General features: G+C 31.6%; 2 protein-coding genes and 2 long non-coding RNA genes across 4 annotated transcripts in view; 3 read left to right on the top strand and 1 right to left on the bottom strand.

The window, feature by feature from the left end:
* The window catches only part of LOC140049709 (uncharacterized), a 57298-nt gene extending 30586 nt beyond the window's left edge, over positions 1-26712 (top strand). Inside the window, exons 3-25 of the mRNA XM_072094658.1 lie at positions 5118-5213; positions 9614-9730; positions 11246-11336; positions 12470-12505; positions 12841-13092; positions 13720-13885; positions 14257-14360; positions 14656-14775; positions 15109-15222; positions 15717-15895; positions 16205-16294; positions 16674-16832; positions 17972-18220; positions 18753-18938; positions 19301-19456; positions 19543-19824; positions 20250-20330; positions 20638-20854; positions 22847-22993; positions 23406-23582; positions 23674-23973; positions 24457-24780; positions 25621-26712. Of these exons, the coding sequence (XP_071950759.1) occupies positions 5118-5213; positions 9614-9730; positions 11246-11336; positions 12470-12505; positions 12841-13092; positions 13720-13885; positions 14257-14360; positions 14656-14775; positions 15109-15222; positions 15717-15895; positions 16205-16294; positions 16674-16832; positions 17972-18220; positions 18753-18938; positions 19301-19456; positions 19543-19824; positions 20250-20330; positions 20638-20854; positions 22847-22993; positions 23406-23582; positions 23674-23973; positions 24457-24780; positions 25621-25892 (3915 nt within the window). The 3' untranslated portion in view covers positions 25893-26712. The remainder of the gene's footprint in view (positions 1-5117; positions 5214-9613; positions 9731-11245; positions 11337-12469; positions 12506-12840; positions 13093-13719; positions 13886-14256; positions 14361-14655; positions 14776-15108; positions 15223-15716; positions 15896-16204; positions 16295-16673; positions 16833-17971; positions 18221-18752; positions 18939-19300; positions 19457-19542; positions 19825-20249; positions 20331-20637; positions 20855-22846; positions 22994-23405; positions 23583-23673; positions 23974-24456; positions 24781-25620) is intronic.
* On the top strand, positions 229-1494 carry LOC140049131 (uncharacterized). The gene is made up of 2 exons (XR_011845189.1): positions 229-928; positions 1192-1494. It is a non-coding gene; the product is annotated as an uncharacterized lncRNA (long non-coding RNA).
* Positions 1282-2681, bottom strand: LOC140049129 (uncharacterized). Its single transcript, XR_011845187.1, has 3 exons — positions 2366-2681; positions 1924-2028; positions 1282-1804 (listed from the first exon to the last, which is right to left on the bottom strand). It is a non-coding gene; the product is annotated as an uncharacterized lncRNA (long non-coding RNA).
* On the top strand, positions 6973-8995 carry LOC140049118 (uncharacterized). The gene is made up of 2 exons (XM_072093947.1): positions 6973-7230; positions 7317-8995. Exon 2 carries the CDS (start codon positions 7457-7459, stop codon positions 8873-8875), a length of 1419 nt encoding a protein of 472 aa, XP_071950048.1. The 5' UTR covers positions 6973-7230; positions 7317-7456; the 3' UTR covers positions 8876-8995.
* Positions 26713-27482: the final 770 nt, after the last annotated feature.

Raw genomic sequence — 27482 nt, 5'->3', positions numbered from 1 at the left:
GTAATTGGGTATGTGTGTTAATAGAACATTGTCACAAAAAACATTGCATACAAAAATAAGTCATGATATTTTTTTGGTCACAAAAGTTAATTCAGAACATCAATAAATATATTTCTGAATAAAACTGAAAACATGAATTATTTGTTTAAATATATTGCTTAACATTTTTTATAAATACTGGGATTTACTATTACATGTATACCCATCTGAATATACATACACCTTAAAATGGATATGAAAGGATTTTAAAATTTCACAAAAAGGACTTTGTATGAATCCTTTTAATGTTAATAAACAGCACACAAAAAATTAGATTCAAATACCTAGTAGAAATTGAGAAATAAACAAATTAAATTTTGGTATAAAACGTCCGCAAAATGGCCGACCAACTGGCACGCCATCTTAATTTTTATGAACGTTCTATACGCACGTACGAGATCGTCAAATTTAGAGTTTGAAACACCCGGGGTTGTAGCCACGGCAGCAGTCGTTTTGTGATTGGTTAATGAATTTTAATACAGTCCAATCACCGCCTTGTCTCGTTCGCGGACTGTGTGGTGTAAACAAAATAAACAAACCCATGCTACACGAGACTCGCGTGTTGCAAGCTCCCTGTTGCTGCAGTCGTAGAAAATATCGATATTTCACAAATCAATAAAAAGTTATGTCTGCAAAGATTGTACGTGAAAAGAAGAAAGTGTGTATTTGTACTTCTCACACTAAACCACTCACGCAGACTACAAATTAGGCTAGGTCTAGTAGACTATAGTTTCTTCTAAATTCGCTAGTAGTAGGCTAGGCCTACACATGGAGTTACTCCATGGCCTACAGTACAAGAGAGTAGCAGTCGCCGGTCCACCGACGAACCTCCAGGAAGTGGACAAGGCGCGGGCGTAGACGTATGTAAAAGGCGACGTAAATAAAAAAGGTAAGCTTGTGTTGAACTTGTTTTTGGCTCTGACTTTTGTTATTGACTAATATAGTAATATAATAATACTAATAATTAAAGTAGAGCAGAGGAGGTGAGGCCGAGAGGATTATTATAGTTTAGTTAGTAACTGTAGTGTAATTAAATAATAACCTCTTTCTGTTTGTTACCAAGTCATAAAATATAATACTATAGGGCCTAGAGGTAGGATTGAATAAAAATAATAGTACATTTCCATCCATTTATTGGTCTTATCTTTGCAGATTTATGGAATCAACAGTACATGAGATGGCTTTGAAGAACTGTAATAGTACTAGTAATAAAATTGTAAACATCAAATTATATGGCAGAAATAGTGTGTGGAATGAATTTTATTGAACAAATGTATCATAATGAGTTTGGAACAAGCAGGATTTTTCAAACAGGACATAAATTACTTTTGAGACCTGAGTGATACATTTTAATTCTATCAACACCAGCCAGCTCCATCATATTCAAGAGATGGATTCTTTCATAAATGTCCATTGTACATAGTATTTGGCTAAATAAATAAAAAAAGAAGTACAGTAGTGGTTTATTTGTTTATATACCCAGACCCATTTAGATGGTTAAAAACAAACACTATATGATGCACTGCTACTAGTGTACTGTCTGGTAGTACATTACCATAGTTACAGTATGACTGTAACCCTAGCGCTCGCGTCTAAAGAATTCTATTATGCATATTTTACTATTCTTCATAAATATTTAGTTCTGTAATTTTAATTGTCTGCGCTCATTCTATACTTGGTGTCTTAGTATACTGCATAAATGTATCGTGCAAGCATGATCCAAGTAGCATCTATTATAAAGTACTCTGGGTATCTTTCTATTCACCTGAAAAAATTAAAATGAATAAGCACATGTTTATCTGCCCTCAAAACAAAATAATTTAGTATAATGTATTATGTAGGTTTGATCAACAGTTTAAAATAGCAATGCTCAGTATCTGTTACCTTAATATTATAATTTTACTCTAACATTTGCGCTTCCATTCCAATCAATAAATACATTTGCTTATCCCGTCCATCAATTATCATAATTGCACTCCAATTATAGACCTGTAGGTAGGTAAAAATACAAATGAATTGTTTATTTACTGTATACTGTACTGTATATTGTACTGTATATGATACAAGCTGAAATACCCCTAACTAGGCCTGGCCTGTTATAACCTTTATTACTACATTAGAGAAAATCCAACTCTATTCATTTTATTGGGAATCATAATATTTAGTATTCAGTGTTGCCTAGCCTACTAGCTAGTAGGGCGGCATGTAATAACAAAAAAATATTTTAATAATACGTTAGTCAGGACACTACAGCACACAACAATATTAATAAACGTACTTATAAATAATGTGTATATACATAATACAGTAACACAATTGTGCCTACCATTAACACCCTCAACGATACATCAAGGAGCATACGCTCTCAGCTCACCTCTGGCCGGGCGACTAAACACCGTATCCAGCAGTCATCACTACTAAAAAGGCCTAGGCTAGGCCTAGCTAGCTCCAGGCCATGGCATTGTCAAACACCATTTACTCGTCCAACCGTTTCTTCAAAACGATGTTAACACCCGTGTTAACAAGACGATGTGGACGAATTTCCATCAATTTCAGTTAATTACAACGAAATAATAATAAAATGAATGTTTCAATAATACGTGTATAATAAATAGCGAAATAAACATCGCTCGCGAGGAGGGTCGAGAGCAAAGATACTATAGCGCCACGAAGTGGCGCTAGCGCCACTACGTGGCGCTATACGATCTTTGGTCGAGAGAGAGGCCAAGGTGGTCGACTCTGTGATTCTCACGCATGCGCAAAATAACTCCGTGTACCCAGCAAGATAGGCATTTGGCTATGAATTTCGTAAAAGATGGCCTTGAAAAACGAAATTAAAATCCGTTTTAAAAAAAACTTGGTTGATAATATGAATTAATTTTATTCGATTAGGCTAACATACTTATCCAAGAATAAAAATATCAAAGCAATAAGTAATTACTACCATGCTTTTGCATCAATCAATGATTTACTGCTAAATTCCTATCTCTGTAATACAAAAATAACTTTTAGTGACGTCACAAAAAGTTTTTCACAGGTTTCTCAGGGGCGTTTTGAGGGCGTTGTCGTCCTCCAAAACATTAAGTATGACTATGGCAAGCTTAAAACTGATTGATCTACACGTTGAGCCAATAAAATGATATTGCTAGGAACCCTTTCATATCCATTTTAATCAGTCTGAAAACATTATCCAAATGAATACAGTATTTAAACAGCGACTACTAATATGCCTTTGTAGATTCATTCCATAACATAGTTTCATTCCATCAAAACTACAATAGTAACATTATCATTCTCTTCTGATGATGAGAATAGTTTCTCCAAACATGCCACATTTTAAGGCAGTTTTCCTATTCATTAAATGCCTCACTATAGTTTTTTTAACATTAACATATAACCATACCTACAACTTTATAATAAACCGAATGCTATCATCTCTTTTTGAAACTATTTTTAAATAGTGTGTTTGGTGTATTAAAATACACCGAACACAATAACATCTACCCGTCTTTGATAGTGCAGCCTACCATTCACAGCTAATGACACACTTGTACACTTATTTGTGTCTTATTATCCAATGCCTTCCAACACAATCTGCACAGACACTGAATACTGAATACTGAAAAGCTTTATTTGTCAATCATCATCATAAAATAACAACAGAAATTCTTCTTGAAGATTGACAATTATTAGTAAAATAATAAATAGATATACAATAAAATATATAATGTACACACACATAATTGCACAAAAAAATATAAGTTATGAAACACGGTGTAAAAATGACAAGGTATAAAAATTGAATAGGATTTAGGAGATTAAAATAGTTTAAAACAGCTTTAAAGGGATTAAAAACAGCTTTAAAAGGATTAAAACCATTAGAATGTTCCTAAAACCTTACAATTTATAAATTGCTAAAATTCAAATAGGCTAAAAATGTTAAAAACGTTTAAAAAAATATTAAAAATATAAAATCATTTTATAAAGTTTCATTGTTTACATAGTCTTGTATTACATAACATGTTATCGATGGTGACGTGAATTAATTATATGAATAGCATTTGCACCTTATTGCTCTACTTAAGTTCGCTAGATCATATAAAAGTGCATTATAATAGGATCAGATCCTTTTCCTATTGTCCTTTATTAATAATTATAATATTGTCAACCATTCTGATGTTTCTTCATGGTTGTGCAGAGCGATGATAATACAATTGTCACAGCTGGAATAAGGTGACCAGGAAGAAAATTAATTACTTCTGCAATGTTATGAAAACCTTTTTCAATATTATTTCTCTGCTGGATTGTAATGAGTTTTTTATATTAAATATTGTTATAATGTGTCCTATTAATTTATTGTTTGTTTAAGGTCTTACCACACTCTAACTTTTAATGTGAAATCGAGTTAAATGTATTCAGAGTGAGATTTGACAATGTAAATTATCTTATTTAAAATAATTTACATTGAAAACCTTCAATTGTATTTATATTATATTTTATTAATGTTAATTGCTGTTCAAATACAAATACACAGATACAAACACAAATAAATACAAACACAGTCTACCAAATCATGGAGATATAAAGCTCAGTGAGACTAAAAACTGTTAACTTATGATGTACACAGCCTTTTTAATACTTTGTTGAAATGCCATTATTTTATCATTTCAATCATTGATTTATTTACAGAAATTTATAAAACTTCATCAGAAGTTTTAGAATGGTCATATTAGTTGTATTTTGATTATAACAATATATATTAAATTTTTTTAGTAATACAGTACCAACATGTATAGATAGTATTGTAGCAGTATAAAACCATGTTTGCACAGGAAAAAACAATAAAAATATGGATGTTTGTTTTTGAAAGAATATGGAATGGATCAGTGTATTATATCTTCACTGTGTAAACTTTTATTTATGAAAAGTTAAAATCATGACTGAATTAAATGACTTAAAAAGATATATGAATAGTTAGTATTAATGTGTTTAAACAAATTAAACACATTAATAACCATGCCTCCTCGTTGCTAAGAAGTTTGTAATATTGTATGAAATATTATATTCTATTTTTTTAGGATGGAAATACACCACTCTTGTTAGCTGCTAGCGTAGGTCAAACTGCAAGCTGCATAGCATTAGCCCAGCATGCTGATTTAAATCGCAAAAACCAAGTAAGTTGTGAATAATCTACGGGGGCTGTATAGCCACCTCGTCGGGGAGCCTAGCGGGGAACGCGAGTACTTTCGTCGGGGAATATTATACAGTAAAAATTATTCGTGTTCACTTCGCAGCTTCAGCGCCTAGAAAACCGCGACGTTCCATTTTTGTTAGTACGTCGGAGGGCTATTACACTTTATATGCATGCATTATTGCCAGCGATCTAATAAACAATTTGTACGCACTGCATTGGGCCCGGCCCATTGCGGTTTACACGTGATATCATGTTCCATCCAGGGACCAGAATATTATGTACTGTAGTTTCCAGGCGAACATTTCCGAAGCGTTACGTCGTGTGATGTATATCGACGAACGCTATACAAATACTTAAATTATTAAATCATAATGTAGTGATTAAAGTCAAAGGTAAAAAACATGGGTGTTTTGGAATATTTTGACAACAAATTCGCTTATGTATTCCTATCGATCACCAAGATTTCTATATAATTATGATATAAAATATTGTATTGGCCAGAAAAATAGTTCAAATGGCAAAATAGGTGGTTTCTAAAGGCTTTTAGTATTTTTCTTTACAGTGAATAGAGAGTTGGGTACACTGCTTAATTTAGGACAATTTGGAAGTCTCTACGGCCAGCAGTTGATGCGGTATTGAGAATTTAGGGTCAAAGTTATAAATTTTGAAATCAATTTTGTATCCTATCGATCACCAAGATGTCTATAAAAATAACTATGCCTACCTCAATAGTTCAAAGGTCAAAATAGAAGGTTTCTAAAGGAATTTGTTTTTTTTTTCATTAAAGTGAATAGAAAGTTGGGCATTCCAAATAATTTGGGACAACTTTGTAGTCTCTACGGCCAGTCGTTGATGAGATATTGAGATAATCCAAATTTAGGGTCAAAGGTCAAAACAGGCATTTCTGACCATCTTGTTAAACTTATTCATTACAGTGAATATAAATATGGGTCTTCTGAGTATTTGTCAGCATAATGGTAAATAAATTTAAGATGGCCGCCATTTTGAAAAATGGCCCAATCGGGTTGAAGCACAACGGGGAAACCCGGGGACTTTTAGTAAGTTGTTTCAGACAACATTAGGGACCTATCCTGAAAAATTCAGCTTTAGCATATTTATTTCTACCTCAAAGTCTAATACTTCTGTACTATTAACCTATTGTTTTAAAAATCCAGCTCGATTTATGCCTGTAAGTACATTTTTCAAATTTGTAAAGATTTTCGTTTTGTTTATTTATACTGATCGTTTTTCCTGAAATATTTAGTAGTCTTATATAACACATATATTAGGGTAAAATATTATATGATAAGCTTCTTGGTTGAGCCATGGAGGTATAAACCTCCATGGTTGAGCCACGTTTTTTTTTTCTATGACACGAATTAATGCTGTCTGTGCCTATGGGGTTGGTTGAATCAGGTGATGCAACCTACCCCATCACGTGATGCAACCAACCCCAAGATAATAATGTGCATTGTTTATGTTAATTTATGTAGTTTTAAACCTTTTCAACTCAATAATATTAACTATAGAAATGTTCTTATACAGAATAGAAATTTAAAGATGTAAATTGTAAGAAATTAAACTACATTGCTACACTAGGCCTAGCCTAAAATTACAGTATTATTATTAAGTATTAAGTAAGTATTAAATATAAATAAACATCTTTCAAATAATTTACTGTATTACTATTATACTATAGGCATAGTTATTAAAATTAAATTATGGAGGCTACTATAGCCTATAAGGCCTAGTATACGACTGCCAGCGCTACCTATTTTTTGTTAATTCTAATGATCTTTGGTTTGCATTTTTCAGTTATCAACATACAGTCATGCCTAGAACTCATAAGAGAAAAACCGAACGGGGGAAAAACCCAGAAATTTTAAAACGAGCAGCACGAATTGTGATATTGGAGAACCTGTCTGTAAGATCAGTGGCAAAAGACTTTGATGTCAATTACAGTACTCTCCAAAAACTTGTCAACAAACTAAAGAAAGGTATGGATACTGAAATGTATAAAAATAATAATAAGGTATTAAAATATTACTATTAGCTAACTGTATACATTAAACTATATTTTCAGATGCCGATGGTGCTTTGAATACCCCTCTTGAAGTGACAAGAGCATTAACTGACACACACGTTGGATATGTCCGAAATTGACAGGTGTTTAGTGACAACCAAGAGGAAACGCTGGTTTAATATATATTGAGAGCTGCTGCTATGTATTTTGGTTTGACGCCAGATGATGTAAGGAAGTTTGCATATGAGCTAGCCATAGCATATGAAGTAGATTTGCCACAAAGTTGGACTGAAAACCAGAAAGCAGGGAAGGATTGGTTTTGTTCTTTTTTGAAGCGTCACCCAAATATTAGTATAAGAGCTGCAGAAGCGACAAGTTTAGCGAGAGCTATGAATTTTAACCGGAACAATGTTTCAAACAGGCACAAATTTGCTCCAAATGATATATGGAATTTGGACGAGACCGGGGCAACAACAGTGCAAAAGCCATCAAAGGTTGTCGCTAAAAAGGGAGAAAAGCAAGTCGGAGCTATTGTAAGTGCTGAGCGAGGTGTTCTAGTTACTGTGTGCCAAGCAATAAACGCAGTAGGTAATGCAACAACACCTATGTTCATATTTCCTCGGGTTAAGTATCAGGGCTATTTCATCCGCGATGGACCACCAGGAAGCATTGGTAGAGCGAATGGATCTGGATGGATGCAAGAAGATGACTTCCTTGCTTTCATCAAACATTTCGCCAATTTTTCAAAGCCATCTAAAGAGAAGCCATTGTTATTATTATTGGACAATGCAGGACCACACTTGTCAATAGAAACCCTTGACTTTGCTAAGGAAAATGGTATTGTCATACTTTCCTTTCCACCCCACACGAGTCACAAACTCCAGCCACTGGATAGAAGCGTATATGGTCCATTTAAGACATACTTGCGGTCTGCACAGGATTCATGGATGAAGACTCATCCCGGTGAAAGAATGACCATCTATGACATCCCAGGTGTGGTAAAAGAGGCACTTTCTAAGGCAAATACGCCTATAAATATAACAAATGGGTTTCGCAAGTGTGGAATATTTCCATTTAACCGAGACATCTTTGAGGATTTCGACTTTGCACCTGCTGATACGACTGATCAACCAGAAGCAGAAGATGAGCCAATTGCAGAAGATGAGTCAATTGCAGACAATGAGCCAGTGGCAGAAAACGAGCCAGTAGCAGAAAATGAGCCATTGACAGAAAACGAGCCAGTAGCAGAAAATGATGATTTTGAAATTCCACCACCTGTCGTCAATGCAAGTCAACTGTCAACACCCAATGAAATTTTAGAGGATGAACCATCCACATCTGCTGCATGCCGAAGATTGCCATTTAGCCCGGAAACTATTCGCCCATTTCCAGTTGCTCCACCAAGAAAAAACAAAGGCCATGGCAGAAAAACTTTAAAATCTGCAATTCTGACTGACACCCCAGAAAAAGAGGCAATAATGAAAAGGAAATCTGCAAGTGAAAGTAAAGGTAAATCAAAATCAAAGTCGAAAACGCCAAACAACACTCAAAAAGAAAAACCAAGTAAGGGAACTGACTGGTATTGTGAAATTTGTGGAGTGTTTAGCGGAGGGTTGTGAAGAAAGGTCACATGTGGAGTGCACCGAAAATGGACGCACATTCATTTGCTCGGTTTGCGAGTAACCAGTTTTTCATGTAAACGTAAACATTTACTGTATACATTTAATTACATTTCTTGTTGTGCCAAGTTTGTTCCTGTAATTCGAATATATTATTTTAAACAACTCAAGTAAACAATTTAGTTAAAAAGCCTAACTCTTTAAACAATTCATATTTATGTTATGGTGCTTTTTACGTGTAATAATAACTAACATTTTAAAAACATAATAGTGCAGCAGCTTTATATATCATGAAATAGTTTTTTTAATAGTAGTTTATTAATTAATATATATTTGTTATAATGTGGTTTTCATCTTAATAAATATATATTAAAGATATCATTGTATTTATTACATATTATTTCATGATTCAACTAACCCCACTATGTGATTCAACCTACCCTGATGAAGGGGTTGGTTGAATCGGTCGACTCATCTTGGTAATTTCTTAATATGTATTTTCTAAATATGTTTTCTGATGTCCATATAATTCACTGTGTTGCCTGAAGGAATGTTAGTGAACATACACTGTTAATTACAGCTTAACCAAAGCAACCAAAAAAAAAATAATTATGGTCAAAATTAGAAAATTTGATTCAACCAACCCCACTCTCCCCTGGCCTCTCTGGCCTTTTTGTTAAACTTATTTAAAATATATGCAGTACAGCTGGTGCACTTTATTTTTTCACTTTTTACTAGAATGGAGACAATGCTATGCAAGTATGTGCTCGAGCAAATATTCAATATGAAGAACACAGGAATATTTTTGTGTTCTTCATACAGGAAGGAAGTATGGACATTTACAATACAAACAAGGTAAGTTTGTTATTAAGTACTGTAATGAAATTATGTTAATAATATAGATGTTCTATTCTTTTTTTTTACATTATATAATGAAAAAGGTTTATTATTATCATTGACAATTTCAGGCTAGTTTCTTCTTGTCTGATCATCGAGCAATCTATTGACCATCCACCATGTACCTGTATATTTGTTTGAAAGAATGATTAATTACAGATATATTAAAATGAAAATGATACTCCCAAACAAATTTTATAGTGATTAATATTTCTTTTTTATCATTACAGTATTGACATTGTATTGTTAAATTGTAAATCTAAATTGAATTGTTTATAATCACAAATAAACAGAACCATGCTTCCTTTATTGCTATTTTTCTCATATTTTACAAAACTATAAACTGAAGTATTATACATAATTAAATACATATAATAAATAATGAAAGTACATTAAGTATTTGTTCTATATTTCTTTAAATTTTAGTTGTTGACATATCATTTGATATTAAATGTATCCTCTCAGTTGCTCATTATACATATTAACAAAATCCTAATTTATTTCAGCTGGATGTACACTGTCCAAAAAGGTTCCTTTTGAATATTTGTAAGCTTTGGATTTAAAGCAAAATGAATTTTGTGGTCAAATTGTTTAGTAATCAACACATTTGTTAGACAATTTGAGAATGCTTAGAATGAACACTTTTATTCCCTCTGTCTAGGAGGTTATGTTTTCGCCCCTGTATGTTTGTTGTTTGTTTGCTTGTTGGTTTTGTTTGTTTGTTAATTCAACTGTCGTCTGAGGATTTGTTTAATGCTTTTCTACTGTAACTAATATTGAGATAATAACAATGTAATAAATATTGAGAGATAGTTAATCATAATTTAGTGTTAAAGGCCTGTTAACATCTAATTCTAATTTTCTTTTTTTTGTAATTAAAAAATAGTGTAAAAATTAAGTCAGATTTGGTCAAAGCTCAATAGCTCAGTAATCAAATTTCAAGAATGTCATTAATTGTTTTACTTCATTATAGTTACTTTTTTTTTAATGTATAGAAAACTTTTTTACCGCCCAGTTTTTTGTAGCAAACTTTGCAACACTAATGATCTTAACCCGGAATGTTGACAGAGTTCTAGTTTAAAAGGAAGACGGTCATAACCAGCACAAACAAAAATTATTCTTTAAAAAAGTGGTCCTCAGTGGGATTCGAATTAGGCATTCAACCATGGAAAGTTAGATGTATACTTATTTATTACATCAAATGCACATTCAATTACTATGCAGTGCAATTAAGCTATGACACAAAATGTAATGTAGGTAGAGGTAGGTACAGTAAGCCCTCACTAGGTTTGCCATGGTTTTAATAGCAAGATAAAAATTACATTTATATGCTGGATAAAAAGGAAAAGGGGGTTATGGTCTTGCAAATTATGTGACATTTTAAGCACACTTTTGTAATATGTTTAGGACTGCTTAGTATAATATATTTTGTAATCACATAATAACATGACATTTATAACCTTTGATTGTTAGGAGGGAAAGTCTGCCTTGGATTGCTATAATGAAAACAGTTGTGATAAATATGATAAAGATCAGAAAAAAGAAATCATTAACATTCTGAAAGGTAAGTACTATGAAAACTTAAAACAAAGCTTGGAAAGGTAATAATGAACATAATAAATAATAATTGGGATTGCTTGTTAAAAAAATAGAATTAAATCTTAATGATCATGGATTATTTTATTAAGTAGTAATTGTCAGTCCTATTATAAGATACAATTCAACAGTCTTGTAATTTTGATTTTGTTTTTTACTATACCCCTAAATCAAATATTTACATCTTAGATGAATTTAATTAGACAAGCCTATTCAACTAGACCCTCCCCTTGAAATATCAAGTTTTTAAACTCAACATTGTTATAGATTTATTTGCAGATTACCTAGATTGCTTAAATCATAGTATATCCTTCTATTCATGTATAATTATCTTGCTTTTTGTCTGAATTTTTTTAATAGTTTAAGTTATTAAGTTATTTTGTATTTTATCATGTTTATCTTCCATTTTGCGATGGAATTATACGCTATGTCTAAATTTTGGTAATATTATAAAGTAAAGTAAAATTAAACGAAGTAAAATAAAACAGACTATTGATTATTAATGATAAAAGGCATTGCCTTTTTGCAATTTAAAAAAAATCATATTTTTAATTTTATAAAATTAAAACCTTCAAACCCTTTGTTACAATCGCTAATGTAGAAAACCCCAGCTAATGAGTTGTAGTCGCTTGTGGTCGATTATGTGAAGCGATCCCTTATGAGATGAGGTGATCCCTTACGTGAGTTGGTCGATTATGAAAAGCGGTCCTTTAACAGAGATGGCTGCTTACCATGTGTGATCGTTTAGAAAGTTGGTTGCTTACGAGAGGTTGAAAGACTGTAGATAAGTAAAGATCGATGCATTTGCACATGATGACATTTTTGTAAAATATACAACAATTTCTACATTAGCTGGCGATAGTAACTACATAAGCTGGGAGGCAATTGTCGGTACTACATAAGCTGTTGACCGTTTCTACATTAGCTGGTGTTGATTTTTATTTATACATAAGGTGTTGTTGTTTCTACATTAGCTGGTGGTTTTACTACATTAGCGGTGGATTGTTCTACATTAACGGTTGTTTCGACATTAGCTGTTGTTAGCGGTTGTAACACCCTTCAAAATTAACTGTTTTTTACTCATGTATTTTCATTTTTTAGGCGGACCTTTACCATTCATAGATATCACATCATCAGGTATGAATATTCTTCAAAAACCTTTATACTATACTAGAGGTACAGTTTACAATGATTTGCTGTGCTTTTTCATATTGGAAGTTTGGCTGAAATGTGAGGGGGTTTGTGTGTGTGTTTTTTAAAAAATGAAAGCGTTTGCCATTTGTCAGTAGCAAAGTTGTTGATAACATTTCCTGAAAATATTTCAGCAAAGAATCAATTAAACCATATGCACAGTGATTTGGAGACAAACATCTTACTAGGCATGCTGGAGCTGTGAACACTGTGTTATAGCCTATGTATCCCCTTTCGCATTGAATGTTTTACAAATTATGAGAATATCTTATTTTATTTAGATATAACAACCAAAGAATTAATCAACATAGCCACAACAGCTATTGATTGGAAACAACTAGCAGTAAATCTTGAGTTTACCATGGCAGAAATCGATCATTTTAAACAAGATAATCCAGATGATGAATATAAAATGACTTATAACATGCTGGATGCTTGGGCCATGAAATTATCAACTTCTGAGTCCAAGCGTTCGCAACTTGTTAAAGCGCTCATGAAATCTGATGAAAAAGAGTTGGCAAATAACATTGAAAGTAAGTGAAAACAGCTGGATGTATGCTAACTTCCAGACTGACTCAGACCTCTCAACTTTCCCAATAATTGTAGGAGTGTTATCTCCCAATATTCTTGTGATCTCCTGCACTCCTGTTAATATGCTATTTCTCACAATTTTTTTGGATAAATAAAGAAAATAAAATTGTGATAAAGATTATAATAAATATTATAATAAATGTATGCACTGTTTAATTGGTGTCTAGAAAACTCGGATCTCAGATATTTCTGAATTTTCTAGTTCTAGAAAATAACTAGAAAATTCAGATTGTATTCTGCTATTCAGGTTACCACGCTGTTAAATATTGAGCTAATATAGTAAATTTAATAATTAAATCAAAACATAAATACAATTATGCAAACCCTAATCTATAACACTGCAATGAAATATTTATATAAAGGTATACACTATTTTTTAAATCCCTCTGATTAATAATGGATATATCTGAGTTTTCTAGATCTTAGTTTTCTTGTTTAATTCGCCTAGTGAGTTGGCACTGTATTTTCTGCCAATGACAGGCATATATTTCAGATACCAATATCTTCAGAATTTCCATGAAAAAATGAAAGTAGGAAATTATACTGTAATTGATTTTGTTTATTTTAAGATATGCATGTTCCAGAGGAGATATTGGCAAGAGGACCTGATGCGGTGAAAGCATTTCAAAATGCACTTGAAGAAGGACAAACAGAGTTTAATCAAGGAAGAACTATTTTTGTAGGACTTGAGAATGTTGGAAAAACTTCTACTATCAATTCTCTTTTAAGAAAAGAGTAAGCACATTATATTATTTTTTGTTGATTGATTGTTTGCTACTTGCAGTTGGGAACAGTGTCCTATATATTTTATTGCGTAGATGTATTATTGTTTGATTGGTATATAACTGTACACATATAGTTCCTGTAAACACACATTGTTGAGGGTCTATACTGTCTGTAAGGATAAGTGGAAAGTTACTGATAGAAACGTTAACAGATGCTTTCAATTTGTTTTCAACAGGATATTGTGAACCTCAAAATAGGGTTTAAAATAAGATTATAATTCAACGTAAAAACAATGTATTTGCAGTATACCATCAAATTATGTTTCTCTAGATTATTAATGCAAACATTCTTTTATAATTATATAATGTAATTTGTCATAGGTTTAATCCATTGCATATAATAACAGATGCAATGGTTAAAACAACGGTGTGTACACCAGATGCCAGTAACAAGCAAATGTTGAAAGAAACAACGCAGGATATTTGTAAGTATTCACTTTATTCACATACATGTTGCTGTTAAAAAACAACCAAAATAAATGTTTTAAAATTCACCCTGTGACATGCTTTTTCATGCCACAATGTGTTTTTGTATTATTTTTTTTACCAAATAAGTAATATGCCATTTTAATATCATATAATAATTATCCACTTTGACCAAGGAGGATCAATTATTGCAACAACAACATTAAAATGGTTTCAATGCTTTTAAAAACCAATATGTAACAGGGTAAAAAATAATATAATGTGAATTTATTAACACTTTTTTTTATTAAAAAGCTTCAGACATGTATCAGGATGCTGTCACTGATGTCACAGTTAAACAAATGTTGAAAAGTCCACGCTATACAGAAGGATACACACCAAGAGCAGGACCATCAAAGGAGAAAACCAAATCTGGTAAAAGATGTTAATTACAGTTAATTCAAATTTAGTTAAAATGTCTTTATTGTTATTGTAATCTGCTGTAAAACATGTTTAACTGTATAAAAAAAGTAGTCTATATAAATTGAACAATACAAAACCACAAATTGGTACAAAAATGATTTTAGAAAATACATATACAATTTAATATAAAAAGACATGTTTATAAAAAAAAAAAGATTCATTACTGTAAACTTTAATTCTTGTCAAGTTAATTTGATTATAAAGCCTAATGTTATTGAATGTTAATGTATTATGCTCCTTATTACAAGATAGCATCATATTTAATTATATCAACACATTTTTCAGAAAGTAGACATGAGAAAGAGAAAAATCCCACAGGAGTATCAACATCAAAACAGGAAGCCAAATTTGCTGAAACCTCAAAAAGTTCAAATTCCATGCCAAGCCCACAAAAGGAGGGTAAATATTTATTTTGAAATGTGGTTGATTGTGCTGTTCATACATAGTAATGATATCAGAAATATTGAAATGATTTAAGGAGCGGAAATTTAATCATAATCATCAGTGTATGCTAATAAACATATTATCTTGAAAGTAACTTTGACAGTCAATACTAGTATTTGTATATTGTATGACACTGCTGTGTAATCTATTCAACTTGCAGTACAATATGGTTAAATAAACTCATCACTAAACCATTGATTGGAAAGGATAAGGTTTAGAATGCTTAAATATTGCATTGGAAATACCTTTTCTTTTAACAAAACAGTTATAGTGTCATCCTGCTCTATATTCTTAGCCTGCCTCCATCTGTCTTGTCTGTTTTTACAATCATCAAGATTTAAGTAAAAAGGAATAGCTTTATTATGATGGATTTCTATTTTATTTTTAAATGTTGAAATGATATTGAATTAAACTGTTGTATTAAATGTATTATTATTTTATCACAACAGAACCACTGTATGAAGAAAAACTAAAAGATAGACCAAAAATTCCTAAAGTGGTCGTGAACAAAGTTGAAAGCCAACTTCGCTCTGTAAGAATAGGTGGTGACTCTAAAGTGGACAGCAACAAGTTTGTTATGAACCTCTGGGACTTTGGAGGGCAGCCTATATATCATGTGATACAACGGGTAAATTGTATTGATTTACCTAATTTCTTAGTTTTGCCTTTAATTTAGTATGCCTCCTGTTACAATACTACAGTAGTAGTAATATATTATCATGCCAGAATAGCCAATCACTGATCACCGGAGGGAGAGAGAATGCAATAATAAAACATTCATTATTTATTAAACCAATGTTTAAGATTGTAAATGTTTCCAAGATGAACATGCAGTTTGTGAGGAAAAAAATAAGTATCAAATATTTAGTTGTGCCAGTATACTGGCACATGTGTATAAACGGTTTTTAATACTGACAATTATGATTATGTTTAATAGATATTCATGGTGTCTTATGCTGTTGTATGTGTGGTATTTAACCTGAATCAAGATCTTGATGCCCCAGCTAAAGTTCGTGATCCAACAACTGTAAGTAGATTTTACAAATTTCAAATGTTCTATGTACTTGAATATACATAAAATGTTTATTTCTTATTTTATTTTATTTTTATTCAAACTCATTCAACAGCGGGAAACCCGCCCCTTACAGAATGGAATAAACTATACCATATAAAAATATATATAAATCTTAAAATCTAAATCTTCATTTACCTTAACAAAAACTGTGCAAATAGCAGAGGCCTGATACATGATTGTTGTTATTTCCATTTCCATGATAGTGTTATTTTTCTATATAAATGTGTGCTGCTATTATTACCACAATTATAAGATAATTTTCCACAATGTTTTCAAACTACCTGTTTAAGAATTTAAAATGAAAATTTTGTTCATTTTCTTTGTGATTTAGGGAAAAATGTATGAACATCGAATGACAAATCTTGAGTTCATTCTGTTTTGGATTCGTTCAGTTTTTGTAAACGTAAGAACAGGACAGAAAAACAAGATAATGCTGATTGGTACACATTATGAGAGCCTTGGTAAAACTGAACAAGAAAGACAACAAATGGTACATATGTTATCATATTTTGTTTCATTAAACATTACAAAATTGTATATTGTAATTGATTCATTGGAAACAATATGTAGTTTCATCCCTAACATTGGCAACCATATATTGTGTAATCAGGTGGGCGATTGTTTTATACATCATGTCATGCTCATACTATTAGGTGCTCATGAAGAACGATTAGAAATACAACTAGTATATATAACCTTAAATATACAGTTCAAAACACTTAAAGTGTAATTTTCACTTCTAATTTAATTGTTTAACGAAATAACATTGTTTTTTGATTAAAATTGCTGCTGTGTAATACATTTTGCACGGCGTTTGTTTGCAAGGTCCCTAGCTAGAAAGCATATGTCGTACCACCAAGCCAAAGAGATTCAATAGGGCCCCCGTGAGACAGGGGAGGGAGACTAGAGATAATGCTGTTCTAGCTTTTAGGCCATAAACCCAAATCAATACACCCATATCTAGTAAGTAGCCTAGGTAGGTCCCCTAGCTAGAGTAGCCCTATTATAGTCTAGTAGGCTAGTAGACATGGTTGTCTCTCTCTCTCTCTGACCGATCGTTGTCGTCTTCACGTGGTGGGTAACTAATAAAATGGCTATGTCTTGTTTATAATTTTGCGCTCCAGCGAACACAGAAAACTAACCACCCTGTTTCGTAAAGTCCCGATTATGTAATCAGGTGGACAGTTGTTTCATTGTCATGACATGCACATACTACTGTACTGTGCTGGCTTATGATTAAATGATTATCTTACCTTAATTTCAATTAAAAATATATGTAGGCTAAAGATTAAAAGTATTTCAAATGATATTTTTTTGTAAAAATCTAAGATTATTTCATAAATGAAATACTACAGTATGTGCACTTTCATTGTGATAATAATGTTCCATCTGTTAGGTCTATAATAAAACAAATAAAAGGGTATACAAATATGTATGATTTATCACACATTTTCTTATATTGGTATAATTATACTAGTGTACACTGGGTACATAAATGCGTGACATAAATTAAATAAAAGACTTCTTGCAGTTTACAAATGGGGTGGGGGTGGGGTCTTGGCTGGTACGGCACCCTTTAAATTTTCCCATGACATACGTTTAATTCCAATGTGATGTTATTTATTTTAGGTAAAGGCAATAGAGAAAAAACTTTGGAAAGCCCTGGAAGGAAAACCATTTGAGGATATGGTGTATCAAGAAGAGCTCTTTACCATTGAAAACAGTGTATCATTTGAAAAGAGCGGTGCTTCTAAAATCATTCTCCAAATACAAAAATTAGTCCAGATGATGATTCTTACTTTGCCAATCAAATGGCTACAAGTACTGCAGGAAATACAAAAGTTACGAAAAGACAAACTGTATCTACCAATATCTCAGGTTAGAATAGATACATTTATATAAAAAAAAATTGATTGAATAATGTGTTTTAATAATAAGTGTTTAACATCCATTACATTTGTTTATTCTTAAATCACATTAAAGCATTAAACCCTTTTTATTGCTGCATCGAATGGTGTTAAAGTGAAAAAAAAACTTGTTATTGATAGTAACATTAACAGTATCCCTGCTTTGCTGTCTGTGTTAATTGACTGTTTATGGTGAATCTTCAACAAATATGTATCAAACAGGAATGGTGCAATTGTTTTAGTACCAATTTTGCCAAAAACAAAATGAACATTTTGTTTGGCAATAACAATTATTGAAGTAAGTGGTAAACCTTGAGTTTACTGTTGGTTAGGAAACTTTCAGATTTCAAATCTACCCTTGCATGATAAAGTATTATGTCCTATATAAACAACCTTTGAACATTAACGAAATGATTGATAACATCAGCAGAAAACCAGTTTGTAATTACTCAATATTTTTGTTTTCGTTACATTTTTCATTATAATATTTATTTGCCTTTTAGATCAATGATTTACTTGCTAGTTGTAAGATAACTGACAGAAAACAGTTTCTTGAGTATTTGCACGACATCGGTGAGATTCTGTTCTACCCAGATGACAAGATCCTCAAAGAAAAAATTGTTATAGATTTGATGGGAGTAGTTGACAAGTTTAAAACAATCATCACAGTTATAGATCCCAGCCTTCAGGTTTGCAAACTTCACTTCTTTGAGTGGTGTCAGTCATTGGTGAATATCATATGTAAACATTTAGGATTTAGCTGTAAACATGTAATATCTGCCACACAGAGAACGAAATTATACCTCATTAATTCTATTATATTCTAATACTAAAATATATGCTTGTAAACGTATTAGTGTAGCACTCCCATTAAGGGAAGACCCAACAAAGTGTCCCCTTAATAGATGTTATCTGTGATATTAACCTCATTCATTGCACAAGTAATTAAGTTTCAATAAGGTTTTCCCAAAGGTGAGGTTTTACTGAACAGAAGAACAGTAATTACTTTGTTGCATTGACAAATTACACTTGTGCTTTTATATTTTTTTAGCCATCTATGAAACAGCTTTGGAGAAATTTAAATGGGGGTAAACTAGATGAAAGACTGCTGCGGCATATATGGAAGGATGATTCAGCTGAGATGATTATCTTCTTTGTGTCTCTGATGCAAACCTTTGGGTTAATGTGTGAAAAAAGGAGTAAAGAGGTATTTACATTTCATTTCAAATATTTAGTTCAATTATTTTTTAATATATTCCATCTACTACTCATGTTCCATTTTTGTTTCTATAGAATGTTGAACGAACGTTCTATGTTCTTTCACGCCTAAAGCCCCAACGTGATGATACAAAGGCTGTTGAATATGAAGAGAAGCGTGCTATTTCTCTATTTCATGACTTTGATGGCTACCTACCAGATGATCTCTTCCAACGTGTCACAACAAAATTTATTGAGGAATTTCAAATGGAAGATGTTGAGCCTACATTGTCTTATGAGCATGTAGAACTGCATATTGATGGCCATCATTTTGTGGTTCTAAATGTAGCTACCATCAACAATTGCCGTTTGTTTCAGGTAGACTTAATAAAATTGATGTTATAAGACTAAAAACTAAATCTGAGAAAGTATCATCTTAGGAACATAACTATAAATGTTTAATTACCTCTGAGAAAATATCAGCCTCAGATAGAATTATAATAGAAACATTATCAGTTTTTAGATTTTCAGTTATATCCTCCAGATATAACATAATAGAATAACAGTAAAATTGAAATAGACTAAAATAAAAAGCAAATGCTTGTTCAATCGGTGAAAATATGGCAATTATCTACATTAAAAGGTGTTTTTTTCATTTATCTTTATAGTTTATAATATTATATATATATAGATCATAATAGATTATATATAGATTATAGATTAAGTGGCAATTGCTTTAATGAAAATTAAAGAGAAACAATTGTCAAAAGAATAAAAATAAAAATTGATTTTTGATATTGCAGACAACAATAGTTAGAACAGACATGATGAATGCTGCTGGCCTTCCTGAAGATGATGATCCAAAACCTAGCATCTGTAAGAACGTAAGTTAATGTAAAATAATGTTTATGAGTTGCATATGTAGAGTATAAACAATATTGATGATTAAAGAAAATTAAACAATAAACAATAATTAATAATTACTTTATTTAAACTGTAATGTACACTTAATAGTAAAATAATAATGTATTTTGTATTTGAATATGTTTTGGTGATCCTATTCGGAAACATGCTTACATGTTATCATTCTTTGCTCCATTTACTAATTTTTAGTTTGTATAATTATTTAAATACTACTTTTTGTTGTGGGTAGCAAAATAATCAACTAAATCAAATTATTCTATTTTATAGGTACTAACATTTCTTGAAAAAGAATTGCACTTTTTGAGTGAGAAGAATGCACGTGGTGTTAAAGTAAAGATGTACATCCCTTGTGTGTGTGGCTCAAAAGGTGAACACACTCATATGCATGTTGTACGCAAATTTGACAAAGATGTGTTGCCATGTGGAAGCAGAGGAATGGAAGTGAAACGTTATCGTAATCTGTTTGGAGACATTGTACTAAAAGGTAGAGGATTTGTTTTGTGTATTATCCATCAGTGAAACTTTTAATTTAGGATGAAGTAAAATAAAAAAAAAAATTCTTAAACCAAACAAAATAAATGAGGATTCAAGTTAAGAATTTCGAAAATAAAAAATATATATATTCTTTATTTATTTAAGTATACTTAATGGATATAAGACATTTTATTTGCATCATTCATGTAAAAATGAATAATAATTGTATGTTACTTCATTATAAGAAGTTACAATCTTTCAACTATTATATAAATGCCATAAAATGTAGAAAAGTAGAAAAAAAAAACTTTTTTTTAGATTTTTATAATAATTCTGTGTCATCATCATCTATATATAAATTTACGTAAGGGCAAAATTCGGTAAATCGCGCCTTACTTCTAGAATTTTTACTCGATGGTATATAAAGTTGGTTCGTACTTTCGGTACTGATTTTAACCACCTGATGTAACCCTGTTTACTAATTAAATTAAGTTAGATAATTAGTTATTGACGATTAAAACGAATTTAGGTTCAACGATTTGTCCCAAATAGGGGTGTTTTCCGATCGTGGTATACACTGTCTAATGGATGTTCATCTTGAAAAATACCCGCCACAAAAATGCGAGGAGGCTTCGCATTTTCCTATCTCCTCCTACGATAATTGTTTTTAATAGCTGAAAACCGGTTGAACAGTTCGAGTACAGCATCATAATGTTGAAGACAGGCCGATTTTCTTTAAAAAATACTATTTTGATACATTTAATATACGTTTTTACAAATGTATTGATTTGTGATGAATGGAACATTCCAAATTATTTGGTTTAACCATAGAGGTTTAGATTTATGGACCCCCTTGGAGAATAAACATAAATAGTATTGCAATGCTGTACAATACTGTTAAGGTATTAACCACTTTTGATCGCAATTTGAATCGCAAATTTCTTACTGTGAGTGTTGGTACTGTTAGATGTAATATAAAAATATATACAAATAAACTTTATTACTGTGAGTGTGGGTAGGCCCTACTGTTAGATTATAAACATATAATATACAAATAAACATTCCAAATTATTTGGTTTAACCATAGAGGTATAGATTTAGATTTATGGGCCCCCTTGGAGAATAAACATAAATAGTATTGCAATGCTGTACAATACTGTTAAGGTATTAACCACTTTTGATCGCAATTTGAATCGCAAATTTCTTACTGTGAGTGTTGGTACTGTTAGATGTAATATAAAAATATATACAAATAAACTTTATTACTGTGAGTGTGGGTAGGCCCTACTGTTAGATTATAAACATATAATATACAAATAAATTAACGTTATTACTGACAGTTGCTTCTCAACGTTTGTATTAATTAATAATTTAAAAATATATAAACGTCGTAGTGGTGTATCGTTACATGTACTTTACTATTTCAATCGACTATGACAGTGAGAGTTTTAACAAAGTACCGTATTAAATCGTAAATGTTTTACTGTATTTAGTGGTATATTATTTATAGGCCTATAACACATTTAAAACAATATTTCGTTACTGAGTGGATAAGAATATATTTTAAAATGTTTCCTCTTTGTACCTATCTTCTTCCCCCATCCCTCAACTCTTAATGTTACATACAAAACACAAATTGGGTTTGTTTAAATGAGTCCAAATAACAAAATTTGACTCATTTTGTTTCTCTCTCGGAAGTAATTCCCAGGGTGCTAATTTTGGTTGACTACATAAATAATTGTGTATATTTATTCGTTTCTGTAAACGACAATGTATTATAGTCCTGCGGTACGTACATTTGAAATCTCCATTTTTTTTCTCGCTGGAAATACTGTGTATTCGAGAACCATCTGTGGGCACGACCTAGATGGTACGCGAGCGAAGCGAGCGTGCCATCTAGTTTATGATAATCCACAGAATTAAAAAAAAACAGTATTATTGAAGATGTACATCTAAGTTATACAGTTTGTAAAATGTTGCTTTTCGATTTATTTTTGTTTAGCATCTGAATCGAAAGATAGTACAAAACAAAGCATAGCTCTAGATTCTGACAGTGATGGTCACAGCAATGCACAAGCTTCTACTTCAAGACTTCAAAGAATCACTCGTAAAGTGAAGAGATTCTTTTCCTCCAAGAAGGATAACAAAGGTGCGGTTGATGGTAAAAGATGTATTATGAATGATTATCATCATCATCGTACACTACAATTCTAGGTTTTTAATGTTTAAACCATGCGATAGTTGAATGCAACTGACTTTCACAGATATAAATTAATATCAACAATATACAGCGCAATATACTGTATGTCAACAAGTTGCTGGTAAAGTATTGAAAATAAAAAACTGTTCAGCTAATACAGAAATTATCATTAGTGTATATTTTTGAAGATCATCATTTTTAAATTTAATTCCAGAATTGCCAAACTAATACATTCATAAATAACCAATATGATTATTATTATACTAAAAGAGTAATACTACATAAAATAACAATACAAAACAAGCAATTTTACATCTTGGTTTAACTTTATCACTATTTTGTTTTTTTATTGTCATTGTAGCTTCTACCTCAAAAGAAGCTGGTAGACAGAAGAACATAGATCCAGAATCTGATACTGATGATGATGATACTGTTGCTAAGGCTCATAAAATGACGAAGGGGAAAACATCTTTAAAAAAATCACGAGTTAAGGGATCTAGTAAACGAAGGAGGATGTCAGATGTCAAGGATAACAAAGGTATATATTATGATAAAATAATTATTATGTTTAGTTACTATTGTGAAGGATTAAAAACACAATAGAAATAAAATTTTGTTTTTCGATATAGACTATGTGGATGACCTAACTATTGACAAAGTGTCCAGAGAGATGGATCTTTCCTGCAGACGATTTGGTGTTCGTTTGGGGCTTACATGGTCTAAAGTGAATACTATTTTAGATAATGAAAAGCAAACAGATAAAGCTACAGCAAAGATGCTGAAACATTGGAGGAGAAACATTGGTAGTGACCTTAATCAGCAACAAGTATTGTGTACTGCACTAAGACAACATGGTCGTAATGATCTTGCTGATCTGCTGTTTCACAAATATGTTGACAATGAAATACACAAGTTTATCAAACATTCAGGTATAATGCATTTTATATTGTAATGATTCGTGCCATTAAATAGTATACAAGTAATGAATGTTTATGAGTATACACCTACTTTTGATAAAAAGAGAGGCAACAATAGCCTCGCCTCTTGTAACATGTGGTTGCTCACTCACCGTGTAACAAAAATGAACATGCAAAATGCAGGTACTTGTGTGCACATATAACAACATTGCACTCTCAATGGCATCATTAAGAGAGCAATAGCACATTTAAATAAAATATGACTCGCAATTCTCAAATTAAATTAAGAATCTTAGGTGTGTTATAAAATCTTGCTCATGAATGCTTTAAAAAAAAATATTCTGATAATCATATTTTTATTTAAATGTGTTAATTGATACAAAATTATGTTTATTTTCTATGGACGAGAGATTCCGAAATAAATATTGCATGGAATAGGGAGTTGAATTTAATTGAAACAGAACGCATTACCTTATTGCTTTTATTATTTCACAGCTTTTTTTGATGATCAAGATCTCTTATTCATCTGTGACAATTTAAATCAAAGTTGGAGAAGACTAGCAGTGCGACTTGGAATCAAATGGGACAACGTTAATAAAATTGCAGACAAAAACAAACATGTAGAAGATGCCATAATGGAGGTATTGGTCCAATGGAGAAATAGCTGTCAACATGCAGAAGCACATCAGCTACCTACAATGATCAAGGCTTTTAAACAACAGGGACGTGTTGATTTAGCTGATAGCCTGTGTACAAGATATGAATACAAAGATGATGTCAGTTTAGAAGTTGCAGTGTTTACAGACCAATCAGGACAAGGTGGGTAATGATTGTTATTAAAAACAAATGTTATATGTATACCTGATACTACTGTAGATATAATTAGTGATTTGACTCTTTATTGTCATCAGCAATCATTTGATAAACAAGAAATGTTTTAAACGTGATTAAGCTAATTTGGCTACCAATTCATGGCTCCTGGGTTCAATTCCTGTCATATGTCAGGATGTTTTATAATGACAAATACAACTCCACCCCCAAAGACTTGTAATAAGACTTCGTTTATGTAGAGCATCTTGTGTATATGTTTGTCTTGTGAATGGGATTGCCACCTTAAGAAGGATAGTGATTGAATTCGCTTATGGTTATCCTTGGAAATTTGCCTAGATATATAAAAACAAACAAACAAAACTGTGTCTAAAATGAACACCCATCTGAAAAAACATAAAAGAGAATGATCCATGCCTTCCCATTCATCACCAATAAAACAAGTGTATTTTTACTGGCCATACAGATGCCTCCAATCAGTAAACTACATCCAATATTGACCCATTTTTCAGGGGTACGATCAAATATTTATGTAACTTATGTTGTTGTGATGAAATTGTGCAATATGTATTTTACGTAAGGACACATTTTGTATATTTTCGAGGGTTAAGTTCTCTTGTATTCAGGAAATAGGTTAGCTATCTTGTAATTCTAAGAATAAAATAATAAGTAAATAATTAGTAATTAGGCTCATGCTTTATTCATGATTTCTTCCAATACAAATAGAATGTTACATTCCAGAAATGTTGCTTAATTTCAGCACCTGAATGTTTGAAGAAAAACAACCAAATGTATTTTATTTAATGAAGTCAATTAAATGTGTTTTTACAGGATGCTTAACAGACTTGGACTTCCTGATAATATCTGAGAAGATGACAGATTGGAAGAATTTCTGTAGGCATCTTGGTATTGCTGATGTTGAGCTATCACAAACTGAGAGAAGGTTTTCAGCGCTGACTGTAGAAGCAACAATGGAATCACTTGTACAATGGCGATGTAAGCAAGGAAGGGATGTGAAACAACAAGAGGAAGTAGTAAAAGCCTTGAGAGCAGTTGAGAGAATGGATATTGTAGAATTACTAGAAACCAAGAAAGAGATGTGAACCAACGAGAGGAAGTAGTAAAAGCCTTGATGCAAGTTGAGAATGGATATTGTAGAATTTCTAGAAACAGTCTAAAGTGTCTATTGAAAACCTACAGTAGACCGTATGAACTGCAGCTATATGGTAACTCAGTTCAACAAATAAACAATTTGTATGAACAATAGGAGATACATAGTTAATAAAGGACAATAAAGAAGACCTATTGAAATAATGTTATTAAAAGTGCAAGATACAACTATGTTTTAATAGACCAAAGTAATACAAGTACTTTAACATAGGTCACCTACCTGACATCATGAGATGTCAGGTATGTGAATGACAAAATATTGTTATATTTGTATGTATTTTGTATCTGGTTAAATCATAACAAAATATAATGTTGCCATTCAAAAAGGCAGTATTCCAATTTTGGACATGGAGTTGAACAAATAGACTGCAGGCCTCTACAGGTTACTTAATCAATCAACAGCCTGGACTCTTCTCAAGCGTGTGGTTGCTCAATCTCTCTAACAAAAATAAATTCATAAAACTGAATTTCAGTACCATACTGTAGTACATTTAGTTAATGTCATATGACCCACAATCGTCCAATCAAATTGTCAATAAAACAAATGTATTATATTTGTGCAATGGGAACAAAGGAACACATTTTCATCTCATGAAATTATTTGTTGTTGAATTCAATTAGAGGGACTGAATTATCCTAAATTATTTGTTGTTGAATTCAATTAGAGGGACTGAATTATCCTAAATGATGTGTTGTTGAATTTAATTAGAGGGACTGAATTATCCTAAATTATTTGTTGTTGAATTCAATTAGAGGGACTGAATTATCCTCAATTATTTGTTGTTGAATTCAATTAGAGGGACTGAATTATCCTAAACTATTTGTTGTTGAATTCAATTAGAGGGACTGAATTATCCTAAATTATTTGTTGTTGAATTCAATTAGAGGGACTGAATTATCCTAAATTATTTGTTGTTGAATTCAATTAGAGGGACTGAATTATCCTAAACTATTTGTTGTTGAATTCAATTAGAGGGACTGAATTATCCTAAATTATTTGTTGTTGAATTCAATTAGAGGGACTGAATTTTCCTAAATTATTTGTTGTTGAATTCAATTAGAGGGACTGAATTATCCTAAATTATTTGTTGTTGAATTCAATTAGAGGGACTGAATTATCCTAAACTATTTGTTGTTGAATTCAATTAGAGGGACTGAATTATCCTAAATTATTTGTTGTTGAATTCAATTAGAGGAACTGAATTATCCTAAATTATTTGTTGTTGAATTCAATTAGAGGAGGGACTGAATTATCCTAAATTATTTGTTGTTGAATTCAATTAGAGGGACTGTATTATCCTAAATTATTTGTTGTTGAATTCAATTAGAGGGACTGAATTATCCTAAATTAATTGTTGTTGAATTCAATTAGAGGGACTGAATTATCCTAAATTATTTGTTGTTGAATTCAATTAGAGGGACTGAATTATCCTAAATTGTTTGTTGTTGAATTCAATTAGAGGGACTGAATTATCCTAAATTATTTGTTGTTGAATTCCATTAGAGGGACTGAATTATCCTAC

This window comes from Antedon mediterranea, chromosome 5 (genome assembly GCF_964355755.1).
Source record: "Antedon mediterranea chromosome 5, ecAntMedi1.1, whole genome shotgun sequence".
In the NCBI taxonomy this organism is placed as follows: Eukaryota; Metazoa; Echinodermata; class Crinoidea; order Comatulida; family Antedonidae; genus Antedon; species Antedon mediterranea.
Note: the sequence above shows the minus strand (reverse complement) of the source record. Positions and strands in the feature narration are given on the sequence as shown.

Coding starts and splice junctions, on each gene's coding strand:
- LOC140049118 (XM_072093947.1), top strand. CDS start 7,457: ATGTATTTTGGTTTGACGCCAGATGATGTAAGGAAGTTTGCATATGAG.